The sequence below is a fragment of the Hevea brasiliensis genome, chromosome 15 (assembly GCF_030052815.1).
Source record: "Hevea brasiliensis isolate MT/VB/25A 57/8 chromosome 15, ASM3005281v1, whole genome shotgun sequence".
NCBI classification, from domain to species: Eukaryota; Viridiplantae; Streptophyta; class Magnoliopsida; order Malpighiales; family Euphorbiaceae; genus Hevea; species Hevea brasiliensis.
In genome coordinates, this window is record NC_079507.1 from 66,672,313 (window position 1) to 66,695,559 (window position 23,247).

Here is a 23,247-nt window from a genome sequence, read left to right on the forward strand (position 1 = left end):
TGAACGAAAAGGCTCTAGGGTCAGGATTTTAATCCTCTTGCGAAGCACCACATTAAAAAACACTGTAATCTTTATAATTCGCGATACGTAAGTCAGATGATTGTTTCGTTAAATCCAATTGTTTGATGAAAGATTAAATAGATATTTTCATAAAAAACTGAGTACTCTAACTATATATAGTCAGATGGAAAACTTAATATATCTTAATCTAGCTCTGTGGTACATGGCATTGTTTCGTTAATTCCAGAACTTATAAATAAATAAATCGTAAGCTCTAACACTTCAAGTTTTCATATGATTATGAATAGCTAATTGTGGAAAAACTACTTTTTATGCTCATTTATTATTATTATTATTATTATTTTAAAAAGGCAAAGAACAGTAGGTGGTCAGACTTGAACCATAAGGAAGAGTTCCAAAAGAATAAAAGAGAACGAAAAAACAAATGCCAGAGTTTGTGTTATATTTTTACATTCTGTTAACAAGGCCTTTGAATTTGTGAAGAACTCTCCTCTCCTTTCTCTTTTTTGCTTTCCCCCCTCATATATAGACATATTTTTATCATTAATGTGGTCACCTCTCAAAATTCATGTTAAGATGCCCTAATATGACAGCCCTTGATGAACTTATCAGAGAAGTTGATGTACTTAGCCCACAATGGCCGGAGCTCGGGGAATGCTATATCTAGCCATGGCTTTGCTCTGCCATTGAAATGGATGACACCAGCACTCTCAGCATCACCTACACTTGTATTATCTTGGTATCCTAGACCCAGCATATGCCAGAAAGGATCGATAACGTGGACATGACCATGGAATGCTATTAGCCCTGGCGGTAATGTTCCTAGCTGCCACAAGCTGAGGTCTGATTTCAAGTTCTGTTTGCACAATACCAGAACAAAATTGCAATATTAGCAGCAAATTGGCAGTTGAAGAATTAAGAAATTCAATGAGCAAATCTTGAAAAGCTTAAAGGTAAAATTAAATAGATTACCTCTTCAAGCCAGTAATGGTATGTGAGGCTTATGTTGGTCTTCCTCCAAGCTTCTAAATCGAAAATGTTCATACCATATGCCCAGGCACACTCATTGGGATCAAAATTATTAGCAATCAAAGGATGAGAGAAGTTCAAATAGCTCTTGAACCGCTTCGACATGACGAATTTATCTTCTCCTGTGCAGGTTTCTACAGCCCCATTGACCTTTCCATTCATGTCAACGTCCCAAAGAGGCGAAAGATCAGTTTGCACTACTATATCATCGTCAAGAAACACCACCTTGTTTAGACTTGGGAACAACTGCAAACATTTCAGACCAAAATTATCATTCAATATACTAATTTAAAAAAAAAAAAAAAATCTGATCATACTTTTGCTTGATTAGTTTAATTTATACCTCCGGAAGATTAATTCGGATGTGATTCATCACTGAATTGTACTTAGGACTAAGTGCTTGTAGCTTAGCAGCGATAACAACAGGTTTTTCAGTATTATTTGCAACAATTGCTGAAGAACCTCCTCTGAACTGTGACCTTACCCTTTGATCTTTCTCCATTGCTTCAAGAACTGGGACTTTACCCTTTGTAAACCAGTCGAAATGATGTAATGCCTTCACCTCAATTATTGCAGGCGATAAAGGGTGCAAGGAGAACCAGGCTTGCATAGGTGAATAAGTTTTCCTATCGGTTATTATGTGCAGTACAAATTTTTGGGGCCGTAATGCATTTTGAACAAGCGAAGTTGCGACAACAGAGGCGGCAAGAACGTTGTCTGAGGCGAGTACAAAGTGGAAGTAAGAGTTGTCGACAAGGGCAGGGACAAGTTCGGGCGTTGGGAGCTGAAGGCGGGCGGCTGCATTGGTGGAGTGCTCATTGGCCAGCCTAAGAGCAAGGCAGTGCAGCTGTTTTGGTATGCTGCTTGATGCTACATGCCGATATAAATATTCTTGGATTTTGGCTGTTCTAGTCCTTTGTTCAAGCAGAGTGACCTGGAAACATCACATATATTTTTTTTCCTACACTGTGGTCACCATCTCTTTCACATATAAAAAAGAAGTAAATTAAAAAGAGAAGAAAGTGATACCATTTCCCTGAGCTTGAGGGCAAAATCTTTGGCATCTAATTTGCTGTCCTTGACTTCCGCCATAAACTCCTCCATCGTTTGGGGAATATCATTTCTTCCTTTTAAAGCATCTTGGCCAAGGGGTTCTTTTAGTACTTGGTATATCACTTCTGGGACCTTTAATTTAATTGCAGAGAAAAGGATCATTAACCCAATTAATTAGTAATAAATTACTTCACAAAAAAAATATATATATATTTTTTTTATCACAAAATATTTAAAAGCAAAATTAAGGTGGGAGGTTTGAAGATTACTGAGTCAAGCCTTCTTCCTAGTATCCTTGGTCCTAGACTGTTCCCCAAGCAGCCTACCATTTGAACATATTAAGACTAGATTAGCAATTATAATAATTAAATTATGCAATAAATAAATGCCATGTTAATATTAGTAATATATTCTATTATAATTAATTTTAATTGAATTTAAATTTTAATATCTCATAATTTTGAGGACGACCCAATAAATTAAAGCTTATTGGCATCATATTAATAATATTATAGTAGTTAGGTGAGAGAATCTAGTCCCCTAATTTAATTTTACAAGTATATTAATTAAATATAATATATGTTGTTGTGGTGGATAAATCAAAGTTAGTTGGCAGACTCCAAAGACTGGTGATGCACCCATCCATCTATCACTACTCCAGTGAAGAAAAATGTTTTAAAAGTAACCTTTTCACGTGGTAATTGGCTAATTATGGTTGGAACTAAAACGTCTGTACTTTGGACACTAATTAAGCAACCTAATCACACCCTAATTACGTAAATCCCACATCCTTTTTTTAGCCACTTGTCCACCGATCATTGGTTAAATTTTGGCAAAATCCAGCTGGACCCTATCAATTATATTATAATGTTGATTTGAACATAATACCAATGATAAATTAACAACTATATTTTATTAGATTGGCGAACGGTCTTTTCGAGGCACAACGTATACACAGATCTTCCATGATAAAATTAAAAGTAATTAGATTCATAGGAATAATGCATCATTGGACAATGTGTTTAACCCTAACCCTAGTGATAATATAACCTTAATCTCCCCTAAATTATTGTAATTAATTAAAAATCTTAAATCAAAACATGAAATGCTAGAAATGAAGTTGCGAATGACTAGGGAGATAAAAGAAATGAAATGTACAAGCTTACCAAGAGTAGAGCACTTGGATTCTCCATCAATGGTGTCGACAGTGGACAAGACGAAGACGAAGCGAAAAAGAAAAGTGAAGAAGAGAAGAGAATAAAACAGCATTCGATAAGAAACCCTTTTACCTCCGACCTTCACTTTGATAAATTCTCTAACTCCTTTCCCTGGAAGCAGCGTTACATGCCTCAGACTTGGAGATATTTGAAGCTGCATTGTATTTCAGAAAGCAGAACCAGAACCACCCCAAGCCAGCTAACTCCCTAGATTAGTTTAGTTTCTTTCTTCAGGGTAAGGAAGCTTTGGTTGGTTATTTCGTGAGGCAATCACTCAAAGAAGAAGTGAGTAGAATTGCAAGAACCCAATTAGAGATATGCTGTAAAAGGAAGGAAATGATTGGAGTTTAAGGTAGCTATCAGTTACCTAAACTTGCTTCGCAAATGCGCTAGATTTTTTGTGTATTCAAAATATTTTTTGGTGTTTAATATAGCAGAGGGGAGAAGAGAGTTGTTAAGGAGAAAGAGACATGGGACTTAGAAGAGGGCTATGGTTATCTAGCAAGACTAGCTTAGGGTTTGGGCTTTGGCTTAGCATTGGACGAGGGAAGTTGAGGCAAAGAAGAGAAGAAGAGCCTGCAAAAAAATAAAAGAAAATTGACAGAAGTAGTAGTATTTTTAGTTTGGTGTAACTTAGCTTTGCCTACACATGAAGTTTTCATATATATATATATATATATATATATATATGTATAGTGGCATACAAGGAATTTTGTAGAGATTGATAGTACAGGGCTTCTAAATGGAAAATGACTCTTCTTCTCACTTCATTTGGGGGTTGGTTTAGGACTTTTTCTTTTCGTCTTTGGAGTGCAAACACAGAAAACTATCTACTCCTCCTTCTATAACAAATCAGTTCTCGAGAGAATACATGATATATAGATAACTTTTGTCATGTAATGCCTTGTTCGTAATTGCGATTTTCAATAATGGCTTCTTTAATGATCAAACCTGAATTCTTCTCTTAAAAGTGCACTGAGTTTTATCACCGCATTCAATATTTATCGATTAAATGTAATCTTTTTAATACTTTTGTTAGGTAATATTGTGAAAATATATATTGTATGAAATTTAATTAATTAAAAATTGAAATTAAAGGATTTATGGAAAAGACATAATAATAAATTAAATCGCTTTTATATGAATCCAAAATTTTGGCTTTTTAGGGATGTTTACACATTAGATTGAATGGATAGGGTCTTTGACAGTCCTCTGATCTCAAATGAACATAAATTGTCCATACCTTTTATCTTGTTAACGGTGATTATTTTCTTAATTAATGGAAAATATATCTCTTTTTATTCTTAATCGATCACTTCTTATATTTGTATTAATATATAAAACTTCAATCTACACATACCAAACACAAAATAAAGAAAATTGTGGTTAATTATTAGGTTTTCATAACGTGTCTTGACCACATCATCATCATCATTTTCAAAGTGATCAATAAGATTGATTTTTTTTTCCCGTTTAAATTTACATAATGAATTATGATTGTGATACACTAACTTGTGCTCTTCAAACAAACATAATATTGCTAGAATTCCATAGAATTAGTCAAATTGGTGAGAATGAAAACTCTTATTCTTTATTAATTATGATTTAATTTTGTAGAGACTATTATAAAATTATTTATTTTTGATTGGCTTGGCATCTATAATACTTTGTTTTAGCCATCAGAAGTTTTGTCTGCTATTTTTGCTGAACTTATGCAAGGAAAACGATCATTTGACACATAAAAATTTTGAACCGCATCATCATCATCATCCTGGACAAGATTGAGGGAGGCTGTAGCCATTATGGAACTCATTTTTGATGGAAGTTCAGGTGTGAGAAGCATCCTACTTCACCACACGGCGGTTAGGTTAGGCCCACAATCATCAACCAAGTCCATTGAAGGGAGATTAACCCAGTAAATGATAATCCATAACAAAGCCTTGCATGGAGAGTGTGTCAATGGATAACACCAGCAAAAGATTCTGCAAGAAAGATTGGCTCAGGGTGGTTTATGTGTTTGCATACAGTGATGAGCCGTGTAGTCCAACTCACCCTCTAAGCAGAAGCTGAGGGAAGTGCGGACCATGCATTCTCCAACAATAATTATATGAGCAACATAAATGCTTCAATCATCCTCACCAAGATTGGTGTTGAAGTCTGTCTTGCCAAAAAATGATGAGGATGAAAGAGGAGCTTTTGAGAATGTAAATCCTGCAAATCCAAACAGAATCAAGTAGTGCAGGTCTTATCCGCTGTACAAGTTTGAGAGAGAAGAGAAGTGAGGATCAAGGCCTGGGAGGCACGCCTCTGCCAATTTGTTAAAGAGGGCCTTTCTTTTCGTTTTCTTTCAACTGTGATGCGATTGTCGGTATTGTGCTGTAATAGCAGTATGCATTTTTTTTTTTTTTTTTTTTTTGTTTCTCCATGTATTTCGAGAGATATCACTCTGTTTCAGTTGTTCTGACTCAACTGAAATGGAAGCTAACTGGATCAGATGAGCGGCTCGACATAATTAACTAATGCTTCTCTTCCCATGTAACTTCAGTTATTTTTTAATACTACTGACATTTAAAGCAGAAAAAAATGAACATTACATGTAAATAAAACTACATCAAGAAAAATGAACTTGATATTAATAACGGAAACATTCAACCATATACAACTGTTAATTCAGCACAGGTTAGCACATCCAGGGAACACTCCCTAAAAGCATGTAAGTGCAGACCTCAAAAAATGCGCTCCAGAAACTGAAGCTCAGACGATCTCATGATCAATACAAAATCAAAGATATGGAACACATCACCAAATGTCAATCATCATCTGATAGACAAACAACCTCAGTTGGACATGCCACATTTGTCCTTGTATTATTTGGCAGCCAAAGGTCTGAGTTAGAACCCAAATCCCTTTGTAGTATCAAACCATAGGGTGAACATGAATTTGTATCCGTTTGATTATGTACATTCATCAGAAACTCGAATGCAGATAGAGATGAGCTTGAAAGAGCTGGCAAAGTTCCTGCAGTTTCAGGAAGATGGGTAAAATTATGAGCATTTACAGACAACTGTGATCGCAATGGAAGCTGGGGGGGTGCAGCAGAGGTTGTAAGGGTATTACTGGGCATCTGTTGACTAGGCATCCCAACTGAAAGAGAGGAAAGATTTGTTGCAACTGTGGACGCTGAAGGTCTGCAAGGTTGTAGGTGTGGGGCAGGAGCTCGAATTTCACCGCCAATTTGGAGATTGCCAGTACCAGGGGATATAGAGCTAATTAGAGGTGGCCTTGATAGGGCACCTAAGAAAAGTTCTGATGAATGATGGACACCCTGCAGAGATGGAGCTGCACCACGTGAGCTGGAGGCAGCAATCTGTGGGCTACCTGCAGGTGGAAAAGCTGAAGACAGACCAGTGACAATGGCACTCCACTGTGCAGTTGGCTGTGATGATGGCTGGATCAGCTGCTGCATGAAAGTTGAGGCCACCTCTGCCAAGGAAGAAATGATCAAGAGCTAGATAGTAATAAGACCAGTACTCAAGAGTATTAAAAACATGCAAGGTTTATACATCTAGAACTGAGTAAGGTTCCCAAACTAATTCATCAGTATCAATGAGTTGTTAAATAAGTAGGTTCTATGATTTCTATTCATATTTTTGTTAATTTTATCACAAATATTAACGCACCTTGCTGCTTACTAGCTGCACTAGATGGTTTAGCATCCATGCATTTAGATTTGAATGCCTCAGCCAAGATCTTGTTCATAAGAACTTTGTTGTGATATGTGTCAAGTTCTTTTTTCTTAAGGATGAATTCAGATTCCGTCTCCTGAAGTTTAATCTCATACTTTCTACGAATTTGAGCAACAACTTCCTCTATCTCCTTTTCACAATCAGACTTCAGCCGCAGCTTCTGCAAAATTAAAAATACAGTTTAATCCAAGAGACAACATCTAGGCTTTTGTTAGCATAGAAGGAATTAATAAGTACACAGGAAACTAACCGTGTCCTCATGAGTATTGATGATTTGGTCTGTTTCTTTGCGTAATCTCTCCAGTTCAATTTGAAGAGGATCATGATACAAAGGCAGAGGGGGCACTTGGAAAGGGGGTATGGTTTGTGCAGTACGATTATTAACTCCTGAAGAAATGGGTACAGTCCTTGTGTCTGAAGCATGCATCCCTGATCTACCAAGAGGAATTTCACTGGGCAGATGATGTGCAAGATGCGTTACAGGATGTGAAACAACTTCGTTTGAATATTCCACCGGGTCCACCACTATTTGCATTGAAGAATCAGCCATGTTCCCAGTTATATGATCTTCCCGACCAGGCTGATGTTCAATCCCACTAGCTGAAGGAAAATCCATGGCATCAAGACTACAAGCAGAATCTGTGGATGGCAACAACGGCACTTCCTGCACATGCTCTACAACTGATGTGTTGCTATTAGATTGATTAGAAACTAAAACATCATCTGTATGGGGAACTGAAGTCTCAACTTGCTGCAGCGAATTATTATTTCCACTTCCTGATGCAATTCCATCTTGCAATCTAGCAGATACAGTTGGAATAGGAGATTCTTCTTGAAGTGCCTAAACATGCGAGGATTTCTAAGTGAAGAGTCATAATATTTTCCAGCAGAAAACCCAAATAAATATTTAAATTTCCCCTGAACTAAAAAAAAAAAAAAGTGCATTGCACTAATAACTATTTCAACCTATTGCACCATTCAATTTTTATTTGCGTACAATAGGCAAGATTTGCCAAACTCATTAATGAATAATGAGATACATAAATATATTTATGTCCTTTTATTTAAATCTGAACTTAAAGATCTATTCTATTATTCATTATTGACAGAAGCAAATTGGTGTATTGGTTATCAAAAAAAATGTTTAGTGACAAAGTCAAAAATAAAAATGGACACATCCTTCAGAATCCCAGAAGACAATCCAAATGCATAATAGACATATCAAATAATTCCAATTCCATCATTCATGACCAGAAAAACTAGATAGTCTAGATATAAGGTCTGCAGAAAAAGCATAATATTATAACTGTGATGTATGGATACCAACAAGACTAAAATAAAATAACATAGCAGATGAATTATAAACCTGATTTAATGGCACTGGAACATCTTGAGCCAAGGCAGGTTCTGGCTGGATAGCAGGTGAACTTACCAGATACAGTTCTTGGGGATGATTGACTTCATTAATTATAGGAATCACTCTATCCTGCTGAACAACTCTAGTATCATTAAAGGAGGCCACATCAGGAACTCCATTGACCTCTCTACCACTGCTACCACCGTCCACTACTTCTTTAGGAACATTTTCTAACACTTGCGATGAAATCACTCCATCCTGCAGGTGTACGCTGGTACTGGAGGATGAGGCCATGCAATAAGCCCCATCATTCCCCATACCAGTACTTGCACCCTCCACAACTTGACCAGATGCATTTTCAACTACTCCTGATGGAAGTTCCAGATCCTGCTGGTTGACTCCAGCAGTTCTATCCAGTGATTGAGAGTCTTGATTATCAACAGTCTCATTAGCTTGAACCTTTCCATCCTGCTGCTTACCAGTTTCACCATCCACAACTGCCTCACCTTGAGAAGTTTCAGGCCCACCTGATGGACCTACTCCAGCCATTTTATTAGAAAAATCAGAATTTTCATTGCCAATAGTATTATCCACCAGAACCTTCCCATCCTTTTGCTTAGCAGTTTTATCACCCACTACTTTATTGGAAACACTTTCAAGCAGTCCTGATGAAACCTTTCCATTTTTCCAGTTCCCAGCAGTTGTATTAGAGTATGGATCTTGATTAACAATATAATCCACTCCATCCTGCTGATCAGGCACTACTGATGAAGCCTCCACATTCTGTTGGCCTACTCCAGCCATTTTATCAGAAAAATCAGAATTTTCATTGCCAATAGTATTATCCACCAGAACCTTCCCATCCTTTTGCTTAGCAGTTTTATCACCCACTACTTTATTGGAAAAACTTTCTGGCAGTCCGGATGAAACTTTTCCATTTTTCCTTTCCCCAGCAGTTGTATTAGAGCATGGATCTTGATTAACAACAGAAACCACTCCATCCTGCTGATCAGGCACTCCTGATGAAGCCTCCCCATTCTGTTGGCCTACTCCAGCCATTTTATCAGAAAAATCAGAATTTTTATTGCCAATAGTATTATCAACCAGAACCTTCCCCTCCTTTTGCTTAGCAGTCTTATCACCCACTACTTTATTGGAACCACTTTCTGGCAGTCCTAATGAAACGTTCCCATTTTTCAGGTCCCCAGCAGTTGCATTAGAGTATGGATCTTGATTAACAATACCAACCACTCCATCCTGCTGATCAACTCCAGCAGCATTATCAAAGGTCACATCATGAACTTCATCTTTCTCTCTAAGAATAATGTTGCCATCATCAATGGCTTCACTAGAAGCAATTTCAGGCGCTCCCATGTTCTCCAGGCTCCCACTAGAATTGACATTCTCACGCACTTCAATCGGAAGGTTTCGAGCAGACACCTTTAATGTAGCTCCATTAAAAGTTTGCATTTGTTCTTCAGATGAAGGTGCATTTACAGAGTCGACATTTTCTGATCCATCCCTCAAGCTTAGAACCCTGGAAGTTCTCAATGGAGTCTCTCCATCAAGCATGTCTGATTTAACATGATCAGGAATCTGTTCATTTGAATACAACTCCCCAGGGACTATATCCTCATCATTTGAACTAACAGTTTCAGGAACTTCCAGGAGAACCACCCCATCTTGCATGCTCTGATTTCCTTCAACATTCTTTTCTTTCAAATGAGAATTCAAGAAGACAGCATTTTCTTGATTATGTCCAGTTTCATTTGAAGGTAGCTTATTTATTAATTCCATCTTTGCCCAGGATTTCACTCCATCCACCCAACAAACTTTTCCCTCTTCCAACTCATTCCTTGCAACCAGGTGAATTGCCTCAAGATTTTTATGGCATATCTCCATCCGGCGCTCAAATTCTTCAAATTTCTTTTCATATTCAATGTCCAGCAACTTAAGTTTATCTGTTCTCATTGAACTATTACTATGTAAACGAACAACAGCTGCATCTGTTTTTTTATTATTCTCAAGTTGTGCCTTCTCTTCCTTGTACTTTCTTTCATGTTCCTCCTTTTCTTTCTTTTGCTTCAGTAAGAGCTTTCTCAACTGTTTATCACATTTCTTCTTAACATCTTTGATACTTTTTGAAAAATCTTGCCGCGCCAATCCAAGATGGGAAAGTACCCGATCATCCAAAAATTCTTGACCATGCCCCAGGTCCTCAAACCCTACTTTCACCTTTTTTGCACTAGATGGTGCTGGATGTGAAGATCTTGCATGTGAACAATCCTTGTTAGGAAGATTAATTAATGATTCAGAAATTTTTGCAGCGCAGTCTAGATTAAAATTCCCTGTATGGTATAAAAACATTTTCTTCAAACACCGCAATATCGAATACACAGAATCTGCTTCTTCTTTCTTGCAGTAGAAATTCAAATGGTGTTGTGCAAGCGCAAGTGATCCTTTGTGATCAAGTTTGTGCTTTAGTAGAGAAGCTGCAGTCCAACACTGAAATTTGAAAAGCACAGCAGTAGAGAGAAATGTTAACCAATAGCATCTGAATGTGCACGCCCACATTCCCAGAATACGTGCAAGGTCAAAACTAGATATGCTGAGTAAGCATGCATTTACTCACACAAAAATAGATGCATGGCAGCACACAACCATGGATGCAGAAGCACCTAAAAGCGGAAAGCAGTCACAATGGAGAGAAAGAGACACACATATTGATGGTCAAAAGAACATTATAATTGACTTATCCTAAACAAAATTTCAGGAAAAACAAAATGACAAAGAAAAGTAAAGCAATAGAGAGGTTGGACCAGTGGCGGATCTAGAAAATTTTTTTCCTGGCATCAACATATAAAAATAAATAATAAAATATTATTAAATATTAAAATATAATATTAATATTTTATAATTGGACTCAACGAAATCTAATACCTTCAAAACTATTAAAAAAACTACATTATTATTGATGTTATCAAATACATGTTTCTCTATATAAGTAACTAAAAGTCATTTATCAATTTATCCCATACAATTATACTATTTTTGTCTTGATAAAGTTTATTATTGAAAAATTATAGTAAAATTTTAAAAGTACATAAACTTTTAAATGCACATTTTAGTCTCAATTAATTTTAAATTTTATCAAAAGAAGGGTTCAATAATTAAATTTATGAGGGGTCAATAAGTATGTATGTATATATATATATATATATATATATATAAAGAAGAATTTTGAAAAAAAAAAAAAGGGTTAATTGAGTTATGAACTACATCTGCCAATGGGCTGGACAACACTTCTATGAGAAGCTACAGTCCAACACTTTTACCTGCTAGGCTAATGATCAGATAAATCCTAAAATTTGCATGCTTTTTCTATTACATCCCCATGCTTTTAGCTTCATCAATTTGGTTTATAAGTTCCTAATTTTGTCTCAATTGTATCCTACAGGTCTGAGGTGCCTATAATTGTTGTTGTGATAACAAGGTGGAAACGAGATGACTTGGAATGAATGGATCCCACTTGAGTTATCAAATGGTGGCATTTTGCAGAAGTTTCCTTATAAAATTGCTTAAAATGTGTTGAGGTTCATATCGTGGCTATTAGGGTTTAGCAGAGTCCTGTGTCATTAAAGTGAACAATTTTAATTCACTGTCCAAAGCAGACCACCACACCACATCACCAATTTTCACCCCCCCCCCCCAAAAAAAAAAAAAAAAAAAAAAATATCCCGAGTAAATAAATAAAGGCTCACTGTATACAACTAGAACAAAGTAACTTGTCAAGATGGACAAAATTAAAAGCATAGAATACAATTTGATGAAAAGCACACAAAAGCCAGACTTTGATACATAAGGCCTTTCCCATTTGTACAAACTGCCAATTTGTCGCATGAAAGTTAATTATTAGTTATAGTTGTGGCCAAAGGGCTGCTTAGGAGCAAGAATTCCAAATCATTTTTTTTTTTTTTTAAAAAGGGCTACAATTGGCTAATTTTCTAAATCAGGCCAGAATTCAAATGCATGAATCTTACAACTTTCAAAGGGATTATCCTTTTTTCTACACCCACTTAAATCATCTTGTTCAATTCATAAGGACGCTAAAAGGTGCATTACAAAAAAGGCATAAGCACAATAGGCCTTTAAAACACATGACTGTCATCAAGCGAGGACAGAATGCTCAGGGCGCACCTCTCAAATTCTGAAACTACGTCCATAAATTTGCTTAAAACAACTTGGTAACAACGAAAAGAATCCCAAAAAAAAGTGATTCAAAGTAAAATGCAAACAAAGTGCAAGCTTGGTTATTTTACACATCAATTATATTCAAAAGCAACTCAAATCTCCCTAATCAACTAGACAGAATAGAACTCCACGACCCAAACTGTGGGGAGCATTTTCAACAAGCCAACATCAACAACAACAACTCAGCCTTAATCCCAGACATGGTAAAAAAAATAAAAAGATCATATCCTGTTTTATTTAAAAGGAAACATCATCTAAATGATATCAGTTTCAAAAATCGTCCGTAAAATAGAAGAACCAAATCATGAAATTGACCACAGAAGCAAAAAGGACATTGTTAAAAAAAAGCCCCATATCCTGAGAAAAAAAATCCAAAAATTCAAATTAAAACCAATCAACCAAATTGACAAACTAAGTTGGATTTTTAATTTACAATCCTGACAATTAACGGAACTAAACCAAAGTGATATAAATATATATATTTTATAATTTATTTTTTTGTAAATATTTGTATAAAATAAATATTCTTCTAATACATTTTATTTTTTAACCACGGATCTTTATAAAATTGTTATTCAACCTTTTAATACGTTATATAATTAATTTTAAAAATAATAATATATCAATCATAATGACAACACATATGATTACATAATCAGAGTGGATTTTAGAAAATGCAATTTTTACACAAAAATTGCCATTATTAAAGTTTTATTGGTTATATTTAAATTTAAATTAAATATTTTGAATTGAATTACTCACTAAAAAAACAGAAAAACTGGCTTGGTAAAAAAAAAAAAAAGGGTTAACCAAGAAACAGTTAACAGTACTAATGTTTTGGTAAAAAAAAAAAAAGAAAAAAAAATCCTTAACAAGTTAACAAAACCATGATCTTCCCAAACTTCACAGTGCACATTAAGCCCGGGAACAGTCCGGTTCCTGTCCTAAGGGTTGAGGACCTGGACCAAATGGTTTTGATCAAATAAAAAGGTCAAAGTCTTTTTAAAAATCCAATTTTGATCCAGAACCGGACTGAACCAGTCAAAATCAGTCCAGCCTGGTTCAAGACAAATCTGGTCAAATCCAGTTTGACTGGTGTCGGTCCAAACCCAGACCAGGCCCATGTCTACTTCACACTTAATCAAGTAAGCATAAACAATTTCCAAACGAATACAGCCAGGTAGTACAATTTGAGAATTTTTGCCTGTTTTGCTAGAACATCTGTGCAAATTTTTATTCTTAATGAAAACATAGAAGTGATTGATGATAACGTTGAAAGATTCTATCAGAAGAAAACAAATGATCATACAGCATATAGACAAAAGAAAAATTCTAACCAGGGATATCTGAAATGCCTGCAGAATGGTTTCTGGTTCTCTGCTAACATGATGATTATTCATTACATATTCAAGGAAACTTTGAGCCATAGCCTTGACATCTTCCTGCAATGAAAGAAAGGCAAACACATTATGAAACAAAGACTAATAAAAATGCTCAAGTCAACAATGAATATTCTTGGGATCAACATCAACAGTTACTTCAAACAAGATAATGAACATCTGCAGATCATGTTATAGATATTAGATTCCAGTATAACAGAGAGAACATAAGCAAATTCTAGCTCCAGGATTGACAGTCTTTGACTGTTCAACAATAAAAATCCAGCACCAGCAATTATTCCAATATATAGATGTAAAACTTAAAATCTGCCATTTCTAGCAAAACAGGAATTCTTTATTATAATGGGTTTATAGGGATGGCAACAGATTGCTAGCCATCATCCACACACACCCTACATTGGGTACAGGGGTTGGGTTAGGATCTGAGACAAAATCAGGTTAGGCCAGATGGAGCAGATTAGCATATGTAACTACTTTAAAAAAATAAAAAAAATAATATATTCATATTCAAGTATAATACAACAATCTATGCAAACTTTAATATGCTAGGACTTTGGACATAACTGATTAGAGAACAGGCAAAGGATGAACAATATATGTAAACTGGATAAAAACTTTAAACTTTTAAAATATTTAACTTCAATAACAAAGGCTATAAAAAAAGAAAATAAGTAAAATAATCCAATTATTTACTATATTTATGAAATTTTATAAAATTAAAATGAGGGGAAAACTTTTTCTAACTATCATTTAAATGTGTGCATGCATATGTGTGCGTATGGGTGTGTGAAGCCCAGCATGTATATGCCATGAGCCATATACCTCCACTTAACAAGATTGGTCCTAGTTGCCGCATTAGCCATTAGGGTCAAGCATCCATATAATTAGGTAAAATTGCTGCCTATATCCTAGGCTCCAGTTAGACAAGTAGAGCGCATTAGGTTAGAGGATAGAAAAAAAGAAGGGGTAGACCTAAACTGACTTGGAAGATAGTAGTACAACATGACCTAGAAGCATTACACATTTCCGAGGATTTAACCCAAAATCGTTTAAAGTGGAAAAAGAGAATCCATATAGCCGACCCCAAATTTTTTGGATGAAGACTTAGTTGAGTTGAGTTGAGTTGAATTGCTACCCATATCCTATAGGCTTACACAAAGTATTTACCTCTAGTCCTATTTTTTTACTTAAGCCAAGGAACTAAATATCTCATGGTGCACTATATTTGCATGGCAGAGATAAACAAGTAAGCAGGTTCAAGTAGCGGGAGATTAAAAAGGGAAAGAAATAAATAAATAACAAGAAAGTAGTAAAAGTAAGCAGACTCAAGTACGAGACAATCATGGAAAAGGGGAAAAGAGACAAAAGAATAATGGTTAGAAATTATTAGACCTAATAGAAAGCCCAACCTAAATAGAGGAAATAATCCATGCAATTGAGTCCAACTAAATCAAAAGTATGTTTATTAAAATGAGTTTAGGAGCAATGAAGGGCATGAGGGACCACTAAGTGGTACTTACTATTATCACAACGCTCAAAAAGGCAAAATATTGAGCACAGTTTCAATGCTGAAAAAGAAAACAGCAACATTTTTTTTTTTTTTTTTTGTGGCGGGTGGGGTGGTGTGTGGTTGTTGTTGTTGTGGTGAAGCAGGCATTGAAGAACAACATTTCAATAAAATTTAAAGGAACTTCTAGTGGTAATGACATTCAACTTCAAACATTACTTTTAAACTACAATGATCTATAATTTAACTGAGTCCAGGATAATGCTTTTGGCTTGAAAATCCCCAGTACCTTACTAAGCTGGGTATTCCATTAATAACAACAAAGCTCATTAGAGGATTGAAGCTTGATTAGATGCAAAGATCTTCACAGTAAAATCTTTAGTATGCTTTTACCAATTCCCAGACCAAGTAAACGAAAAAGTACCAATTGGATAGCATGCCCAAGGGATCATATCAATATCACTATTGGCCCCTAGTGCTTAGCAACATATATAACAAATTAACTCCCTCAGGAAAGAAATGAATACATACTGGGAGTAGTAGAATTTCGCAAAGTTTTGCTATCTCTGGCTTCAAGAGAAGATGGAGATCCTTTTGCGAACTCTGTTGCGAATCAAGCAAATTAATTCTTTCATTCAACATAGCCATGCTAATTGCTGATACTTCTGACAATTTATTAGCCAAACTTGGGTTGCTCGAAGCATGGTTTGCACGAATTGTATCAAGATGACCAATTGACCCAGACATTGATTGATGCATGTTACATGATGGAGTTCTAACAATTGACCCGGACATTGATTGACACATGTTATGTGATGGAGCTCCCAAACTCCCTGAAGAAATAGAAGATACTTTTAGAAAGTTAATATAGGAAACCCAAAAAGAAAAAACTAACATAAATTATCCTCCCGCATTCAAATGCAACAAGAATCCATCTTAAGTATGAAAGAGATTAAAACCACTATTACCTTCATTGACCCCAACAGCTTTGTCCCTTTCAAATATGGAGGGTTTGAGGGAGATTGGATCAACGTCATTGTTGGCCACTTTTTTTCCCTTCTATCCTAATGCAACACATCAGAACAAGATAATTGATTTGTCCAGGCTAAATAGAACAATATTTACATGTTCTCAAAATAATGGTGCAAGACAGGATCATAGACAACTTAATATGTATTAAAAAATAGCATCAGAAATAGAAAGTGTGTATTGTGCATGTTCGCATGAGTGTGTGAGAAAGAGGGAGATTCTACCATACTAATGATCCAACTAGAGACGTAAATCATGAAAAATAAACCATGGAAATATTTATGTAAACTTATAAGTTCTCAAATACAATGTTTTTCTAAATGATGGATCCTTTCAATATCACTAATTACATGCTATGTGAACTAGAAAACTGCTCATATATTCAAATAAACTTGAATTCTAAATGGACTACCAGAAAAGGCCGAAAGAAAGTGGAGCGCATAACACCTACAATATATATAAGAGAGCACAAAAATAAAGTAAAAAGAAAATGAAATGAGAGATCTGAAGCCCAAATGAATTACAGATTACAGAAACAAGCCAAAAAAACTCTTCACAATCATTGGCTTGAACTCTACAAATAAATGTCCCACTCCTACAAGAGGTTTAATACTCCGTTCCTGACTCACTCCAAAACTAAAGAGGATGCACATTCTGCTCACAATGTTGTCTATCCCCTTGGCTGCAACCAGTTACCAGTCTGAATCCCAGAATATAACTACCACATTACTCATGATCCAGCAGACCCCAATAAGTGAAAAGGCAATAATTTTTAGAAACAAGGAGCATCAAACACAAGCAATCTCCGAAATGAAGACAGAAGGACATGGGCTGCATAACTGTGATGGAACTTCTATTTACACCTTTTTTCTGATATTTCTTATAAAAGTTTGGGAATCAAGACATATCCTGTCAGAAAAAGGGCAGATTTTTAAAATTTCAAGTTATTCCAGTTCATTGAAGGTTTTAAGTTGCTTATTAATACAACTGTTGTAGGATAGCCTAGGCAATTAAAAGTTTCTGGCCATCTTAAAAAGGAAAAGCAGTGAGAAAGGAATTAGATCCTAATATAGTTCGAAGTTTCACAACAAAAATTGAAATGACAAGAAATTGTTGCAAGAACAGAAACAAAAGTAAAATGATTAGGCATTCATGGTCTCAAATAAAACTAGCAAACTGTAATTTTTATTCCATATCATTCTACTATCAGAAAAGGAGCAGATTTCAAATCCATCTACGAAATTAATGCACAAGTAAATAAAGATAGGGAAAGAAAAAGAGGAGGGGAGAGAGAGAGTAAAAGCCAACGTCAGCAAAAGAGGCACCACTGATATCCTGGTTTAAATTTGAGTTGCAAGAACAAAGGTCATGCTGTTTTGAATCACGGTTGACCCTGCAAAGCATAGAAATAAAGAAATTTTAAAAAAATTATGTCAACTCATTATAAAATTACTACTGAACACTTAAGTGTTTGCGGTCCATATTCCATATACATAAGCGCTATTACAACTATGAATTCTGCACAATCAAAGATTAGTTTGTAATCAGCTTCAATTTGCAATTTAAGTGCCTTTATTAGCTAGAGAGAACGCTTAAAATGTCAGCTCAGCTGTGCTGAAAGTGAACCATTGTTCGCAATCTGCAGAGAATTAATACAGCTCATAATGAACTCCAATGATAAACCAAAAAAATGCGGATTACCTGCTCAATTTAATGAGACCACAAACTTAGGTGTGATGCCTAAGTTCAGCTGAAAAGTTGCCTAACTTGCGTTGCACTTTGCAACCAGTTACCAGCCCCAAATTCTTTCTTTCTTGTTTAATTTCACTTATTAATCCCATCCCTATAAAAACCCCAATTGTTCTCCTGTATTTCTGCTCTATATTTCTAGTAAACCCAAAATCCAGCCTAAACAACTAGCCCTGCTAGCTGAAAGTGAACTCCTCAACTAGAAGAAACGCTGATCAGCAAATGAAAGTGAACTCCTCAACCATATCGTGTGGATGGGATCACTTGATTTGGCAACCCATATCGTGTTCCCAAATGATTTGGGAAGCAAACGTCCTAAGAATTAAAACGTGCAATCTAGGTCACGAAAGTTACCTGGAACGCGGTATGCAGTGGGTCACAGTACGGGGACGGAAACATGATACGCTCCTTAGTAATATATTGGATACTTTGGGGATAGGTTTAATCAGTTCCCTCTTTGAGACGTGGTACATTTAAATAATATCTTAGGTTCGTTGAGTGAAAATTAATAATCTTTTTAATTTTTTTTTTAATTTTTATTAGTTATAATCTCTTTATATTTTTTTTTAATTTAATTTTAATAATTCTTAAAGTTCAATAGCTAAATAGGTTAGTTTAACAATTAAAATAGACAAAAAAATAAAATTTAATAATAAATTTCATTCTTAAAAAAATTAAAATTATAAAACAGATTATTTTTAAAAAAGTAAAATAAAAATTAAAACATTCCATGGTGATAAAAGAACTAATAGAAGTACATATCCTTATTAATTATAAATATTAAAGTGGTATTATAAGTAATTACATCTGTAGTTATTGTTTTATATAGTCTTTTTTGCTAGAACGTGCCAACTATAGTTTAATAATTAAAATAGGAAATTGAAAGGTCGGTTCATTTCTCTCTTTACATTTTTACTTTTTCTTGGTTTTGACATTGTCTTCTTCAGTTGCTCTATTCTTCTTCTGGGCTTCTCCTCCTACTTGTATCTTGCCATTTTATCTATAATTTTTATGATTTGCTGCTGCTTCATCTTCTTCTCCGCTCCACCTCCTCATCCTTCTTCTTTTTATTCTTATCCTCCTTATATCCTTGCCATCTTTCTCTGTAATTTTTGTTGATTTAGGGTTCACTCATTTTGGTGACTCAGATCGTGTTCCCTAACGAACTGGAACACAAACATCCTACGAATTGGGATGCACAAATTAGGTTGCCAAACTCAGGGGCTTGTAGCGAAACTGGCAATTATGCACGAAACCCATGGGAATAGGCAAATCTAGTAACTATGTTTGAAATTGTTGTTTTGGAGTTATGGCCTCTAATCAACATTTGAAGATGACACTTTTCTCAACAGCAATATCAAACAAATTCTATACTTACCAAATGCAAAAATGGCAATACAAAATCAACATACTTTTAGGACATATATGCATGCATATGTGAATATCATGAGCCCCAAAACTTCCCTTAGTCATTGAAGAACACTAAAAATAAAGTTGACTAACTGACATAAGAGACTACATCTCACAACTTCTTCAAGTTTAAAGCAACAGAATGCACTAATCTATCTAATCATTTAGTAAAATATCTTCCAAAGGAACAAAAACTACTCAATGAACTTATGCAAGTCAGTACCTTTGCTTCCTAAAACATGTAACACATGTCTCCACCAAATTGTTTCCAACTGTAGAAGATATGACTGCATCAGCGACCAAGGGGAAAATATCTTTACTTGAAGTCATCGCAACATCATCAGAATCCATGTCAACCGTGTTTCTTTTTCTTTTTAAAGGTGTGTCCTTGTAATCACTCTCCAATCCAACATCGCTAACTGGTGGCTCGTTATTCAACATATGATTTACCAAAGCTCGGTTAGCTGGATAGATAATAAATTAAAAGACCCGAGAAAAGAGAAAAAAAAAAAAAAAAAAAACACTCAGTTTACCTGCCACATTAACTTTCTTTTGTTTCTGCTTGAACAATGCCCTATAAGCACGAGCATCCAATCTCTTTTTTCCCACCTGAACATCATTGATAACCTGTTTCTTGATTTTTCTAACTTCTTGAGTTTGGAGTGTCAACTGTTTCACACTCTTCTCCTTTTTTAGCTTTTTCTTTATAGCTGATAAGCCTGAGCTTTTATTTGACTTCTTTGAGCCAGCAGAACTAGAAGAGGATTGCTTCTTACCCCGATCAGACCTTCGCAGAGGACTTGGTGTACTTTGCTTCTCAACTCTCGTAACTGAAGGCTTTGGAGTCCGTTTCTCAAATCGCTCAGACTTTGGAGTACTTGAAGGGCTTGGACCTGTTTTTTTTGTTGATGGTGTTTCTCTGACTGACCTTCTCAGACCAGATGTATTCGGTGTTTCAGCACCGGAACTAGTTGATGGTTTGCCAGCAACCCCTTTGAAATTACTGTTTTCATCGTCCTTAACTTTACGACTAGATCTAGTATCATTCGCCATCTCCTAAACTCTAAATAATAATAATAATAATAATAATAATAATAATAATAATAATAATAATAATAAGACAACTAAACTAGAGATGAAAGTAACTAAAAATATCAAGCTATGACACCATCAATCATTTTTCTACATTAGAATAAAATTTCAAAATCACCCATAAATGATATTAGAGTAAAACACCTTTATTAAAACAAGCACACGCAGTAACCAAAAAAAAGAGCACACAAAATGCAGCACGCAACGAAGAGAAATAACTGGAATTGAGGAAGCCAAATTGTTAAACCATGATAGAGATAAGTAAATTGAACACTTCCTAAGAAAATTTTCCCTCATGTTCAGATGAATGTCGAGACTTCAACGACAATGCCACTCGAGTGGCTGTGTGCCTGTGTTTCCCACAGAGCATTGAAGAATACCATTTCATATGAAAACTCTAGTAACAATTCATATGAAAACTCTAAACAAAAAGAAAGGAAAAAAATCGCACCAATCTGAGAGAAGACCAGTAGGCAGGAAAGGACACAGCGTGAGGGTGCGTGTGTGACTATTCGAGAGGGAATGAGTTGGGGCTTGAGACTATCTGAGAAAGCAAGGGCAGGCAGTAAGGCACTGTGCTGCCATTGCTATGTAATAACCAAATTCGACAGAGAAGCTGCTAAAATGAGTCCAGGGAGAGGACGAGAGAAGGCAGAGAGAGAGCGAAGGGGAAGGAGTTTGGAAGGGTGAAACGGACGCGTCGATGGAGCCGATATTTTATAACCCTAATGTAAAATAGAATGATTTCTCGGTAGTGTAGTCTAAGAACCTGTTTCGTAGTGACGGTGACGGCTAAGAAAATTATTTTTTTTAAATATATTATTGAAAGAGTGTTGAAAAATGATTAAAAATTAAATTTAATTAATAATATTAAAATAATAAAATATATTTTTTTAATAATATTTAAAATAATATTTTTATTTAAAAAAATAATTTTAAGTTTTAAAATTTAATATCAAACAGGGTTTATGTTGTACAGCATGCTTATGTTAAATTAGTTAAATTATTATATTATTTATAATTTATAAATAATTAAATAATATATTTATTTATAATTATATAAATATAAAAAATTAAATAAAAAAATTATTTTATTAACTTAGTTTATGGAAGACACATCCCCTCTAAAAACTTGATAATATACTAGAATTTTAAAAGTTATGAATGGTGTCGCAAGGGATTTTGCGGTCGCTTGAACGAGCCCTCACCGAAGTGGGAAAGAGTGAGGAGTCCCCACTTTAATTTTGAGGGGAATTAAAGAAAACCATTTGTGAAAATAGATTGAAATGAAACCACTTCAAGACAGAGATTCTAGGTTGAGTCAAGCGGGTGGGGAAGGTGTTAGGCACCCCACCTCATCCCATAATAAGGGTAAGTAGATTTAATTTTGCATTAGTTAGGAGGGCTTGAATGGACATGTTAATCCTTTTGACTAAAGGAACGTTTGATTTTTCACTAAATTTGGATCACCCAGATACATAAGTAAATGAGACAACCTTAATGAGTTACTGTTGTATGTTAATTTTATTTGAAAGAAATATTTTATTAAAATTTTAATTTAAGAATTGGATAAGAACTCTTCTCCGAACTCTTTAATATTTATTAAAATTCTGAGTTGAGGCCGGATAAGAACTCTCCTCCGATCTCTATTTAATATTTATTAAACTTTTGAGTTGAGACCGGATAATAACTCTCCTCCGATCTCTATTTAATATTTATTAAAATTTTAGATTGAGACCGGATAAGAACTCTCCTCCGATCTCTATTTAATATTTATTAAAATTTTAGATTGAGACCGAATAAGAACTCTCCTCCGATCTCTATTAAGTATTTATTTTAAAATTTTAGATTGAGACCGGATAAGAACTCTCCTCCGATCTCTATTAAGTATTTATTTTAAATTTTAGATTGAGAACCGGATAAGAACTCTCCTCCGATCTCTTTTAAATTATTTGTTCAAAATTTTGTTTGAGGAATGGATAAAGACTCTCTTCCGACCTCTTCGAAATCTGGACACAGTCATATATCATAGGAGTCTAAGTTTAAGAGTTCTAGTACTTAAAGGTGCCAAAGGTCGAAATAAGACTTCTTTTAATTCGTTGGTACTTTGAGACTAAACAAGGGGCCTTGGCGAATTTTGCTGACCTCCCCTAAGGTCACTTTACCAGTATCCTATCTGTACCCTTTTACTTATCTGAGTTTTAATTTTTATTCCGCCTTATGGCGTCATGCCGGATCGCCTTCCATGTCAACCCAGTGATTCAATTTTGCTATTTCCCTGACGTGTTATTTAGACCCTCCTTTTTTAAAAAAGAGACACTTTAAATACAGTTACCTACATTTTGTCTAACTGCTTCTACGTAACTCGGGACTAGATGACTTGTGT

General features: G+C 35.1%; 2 protein-coding genes across 4 annotated transcripts; both read right to left on the reverse strand.

Annotated features, from left to right (window-relative positions):
• Nucleotides 1-431: 431 nt before the first annotated feature.
• Nucleotides 432-3,885, reverse strand: LOC110653640 (probable galacturonosyltransferase 12). Its single transcript, XM_021809368.2, has 6 exons — nucleotides 3,270-3,885; nucleotides 2,373-2,425; nucleotides 2,080-2,235; nucleotides 1,394-1,984; nucleotides 994-1,296; nucleotides 432-877 (listed from the first exon to the last, which is right to left on the reverse strand). Exons 1-6 carry the CDS (start codon nucleotides 3,478-3,480, stop codon nucleotides 593-595), a joined length of 1,599 nt encoding a protein of 532 aa, XP_021665060.2. The 5' UTR covers nucleotides 3,481-3,885; the 3' UTR covers nucleotides 432-592.
• A 2,046-nt stretch (nucleotides 3,886-5,931) lies between these two features.
• LOC110653641 (helicase protein MOM1) lies at nucleotides 5,932-21,593 on the reverse strand. Of its 3 annotated transcripts, XM_021809371.2 has the most exons (11): nucleotides 20,303-21,593; nucleotides 19,993-20,188; nucleotides 17,919-18,003; nucleotides 16,550-16,640; nucleotides 16,113-16,414; nucleotides 14,012-14,116; nucleotides 8,433-10,928; nucleotides 7,317-7,907; nucleotides 7,001-7,226; nucleotides 6,438-6,803; nucleotides 5,932-6,338 (listed from the first exon to the last, which is right to left on the reverse strand). In XM_021809371.2, exons 1-11 carry the CDS (start codon nucleotides 20,820-20,822, stop codon nucleotides 6,130-6,132), a joined length of 5,187 nt encoding a protein of 1,728 aa, XP_021665063.2. In that variant the 5' UTR covers nucleotides 20,823-21,593; the 3' UTR covers nucleotides 5,932-6,129. The 3 variants fall into 3 exon arrangements, with proteins under 3 accessions (XP_021665063.2, XP_021665062.2, XP_021665061.2); XM_021809370.2 differs by having other exon boundaries at nucleotides 5,932-6,803; nucleotides 8,499-10,928; XM_021809369.2 differs by having other exon boundaries at nucleotides 5,932-6,803.
• Nucleotides 21,594-23,247: the final 1,654 nt, after the last annotated feature.

What these genes read in the sequence shown, in the direction of transcription:
- LOC110653641 (XM_021809369.2), bottom strand. Translation starts at nt 20,822, where the DNA reads ATGGCGAATGATACTAGATCTAGTCGTAAAGTTAAGGACGATGAAAAC. An exon ending in TCAATACTCATGAGGACACG is followed by an intron (nt 7,227 to 7,316) that starts GTTAGTTTCCTG and finishes TTAATTTTGCAG; the next exon opens with AAGCTGCGGCTGAAGTCTGA. An exon ending in TGCAGCTAGTAAGCAGCAAG is followed by an intron (nt 6,804 to 7,000) that starts GTGCGTTAATAT and finishes CTTCCTTGGCAG; the next exon opens with AGGTGGCCTCAACTTTCATG.
- LOC110653640 (XM_021809368.2), bottom strand. Translation starts at nt 3,480, where the DNA reads ATGCAGCTTCAAATATCTCCAAGTCTGAGGCATGTAACGCTGCTTCCA. An exon ending in TCCGAATTAATCTTCCGGAG is followed by an intron (nt 1,297 to 1,393) that starts GTATAAATTAAA and finishes AAATGTTTGCAG; the next exon opens with TTGTTCCCAAGTCTAAACAA. An exon ending in ACCATTACTGGCTTGAAGAG is followed by an intron (nt 878 to 993) that starts GTAATCTATTTA and finishes TTGTGCAAACAG; the next exon opens with AACTTGAAATCAGACCTCAG.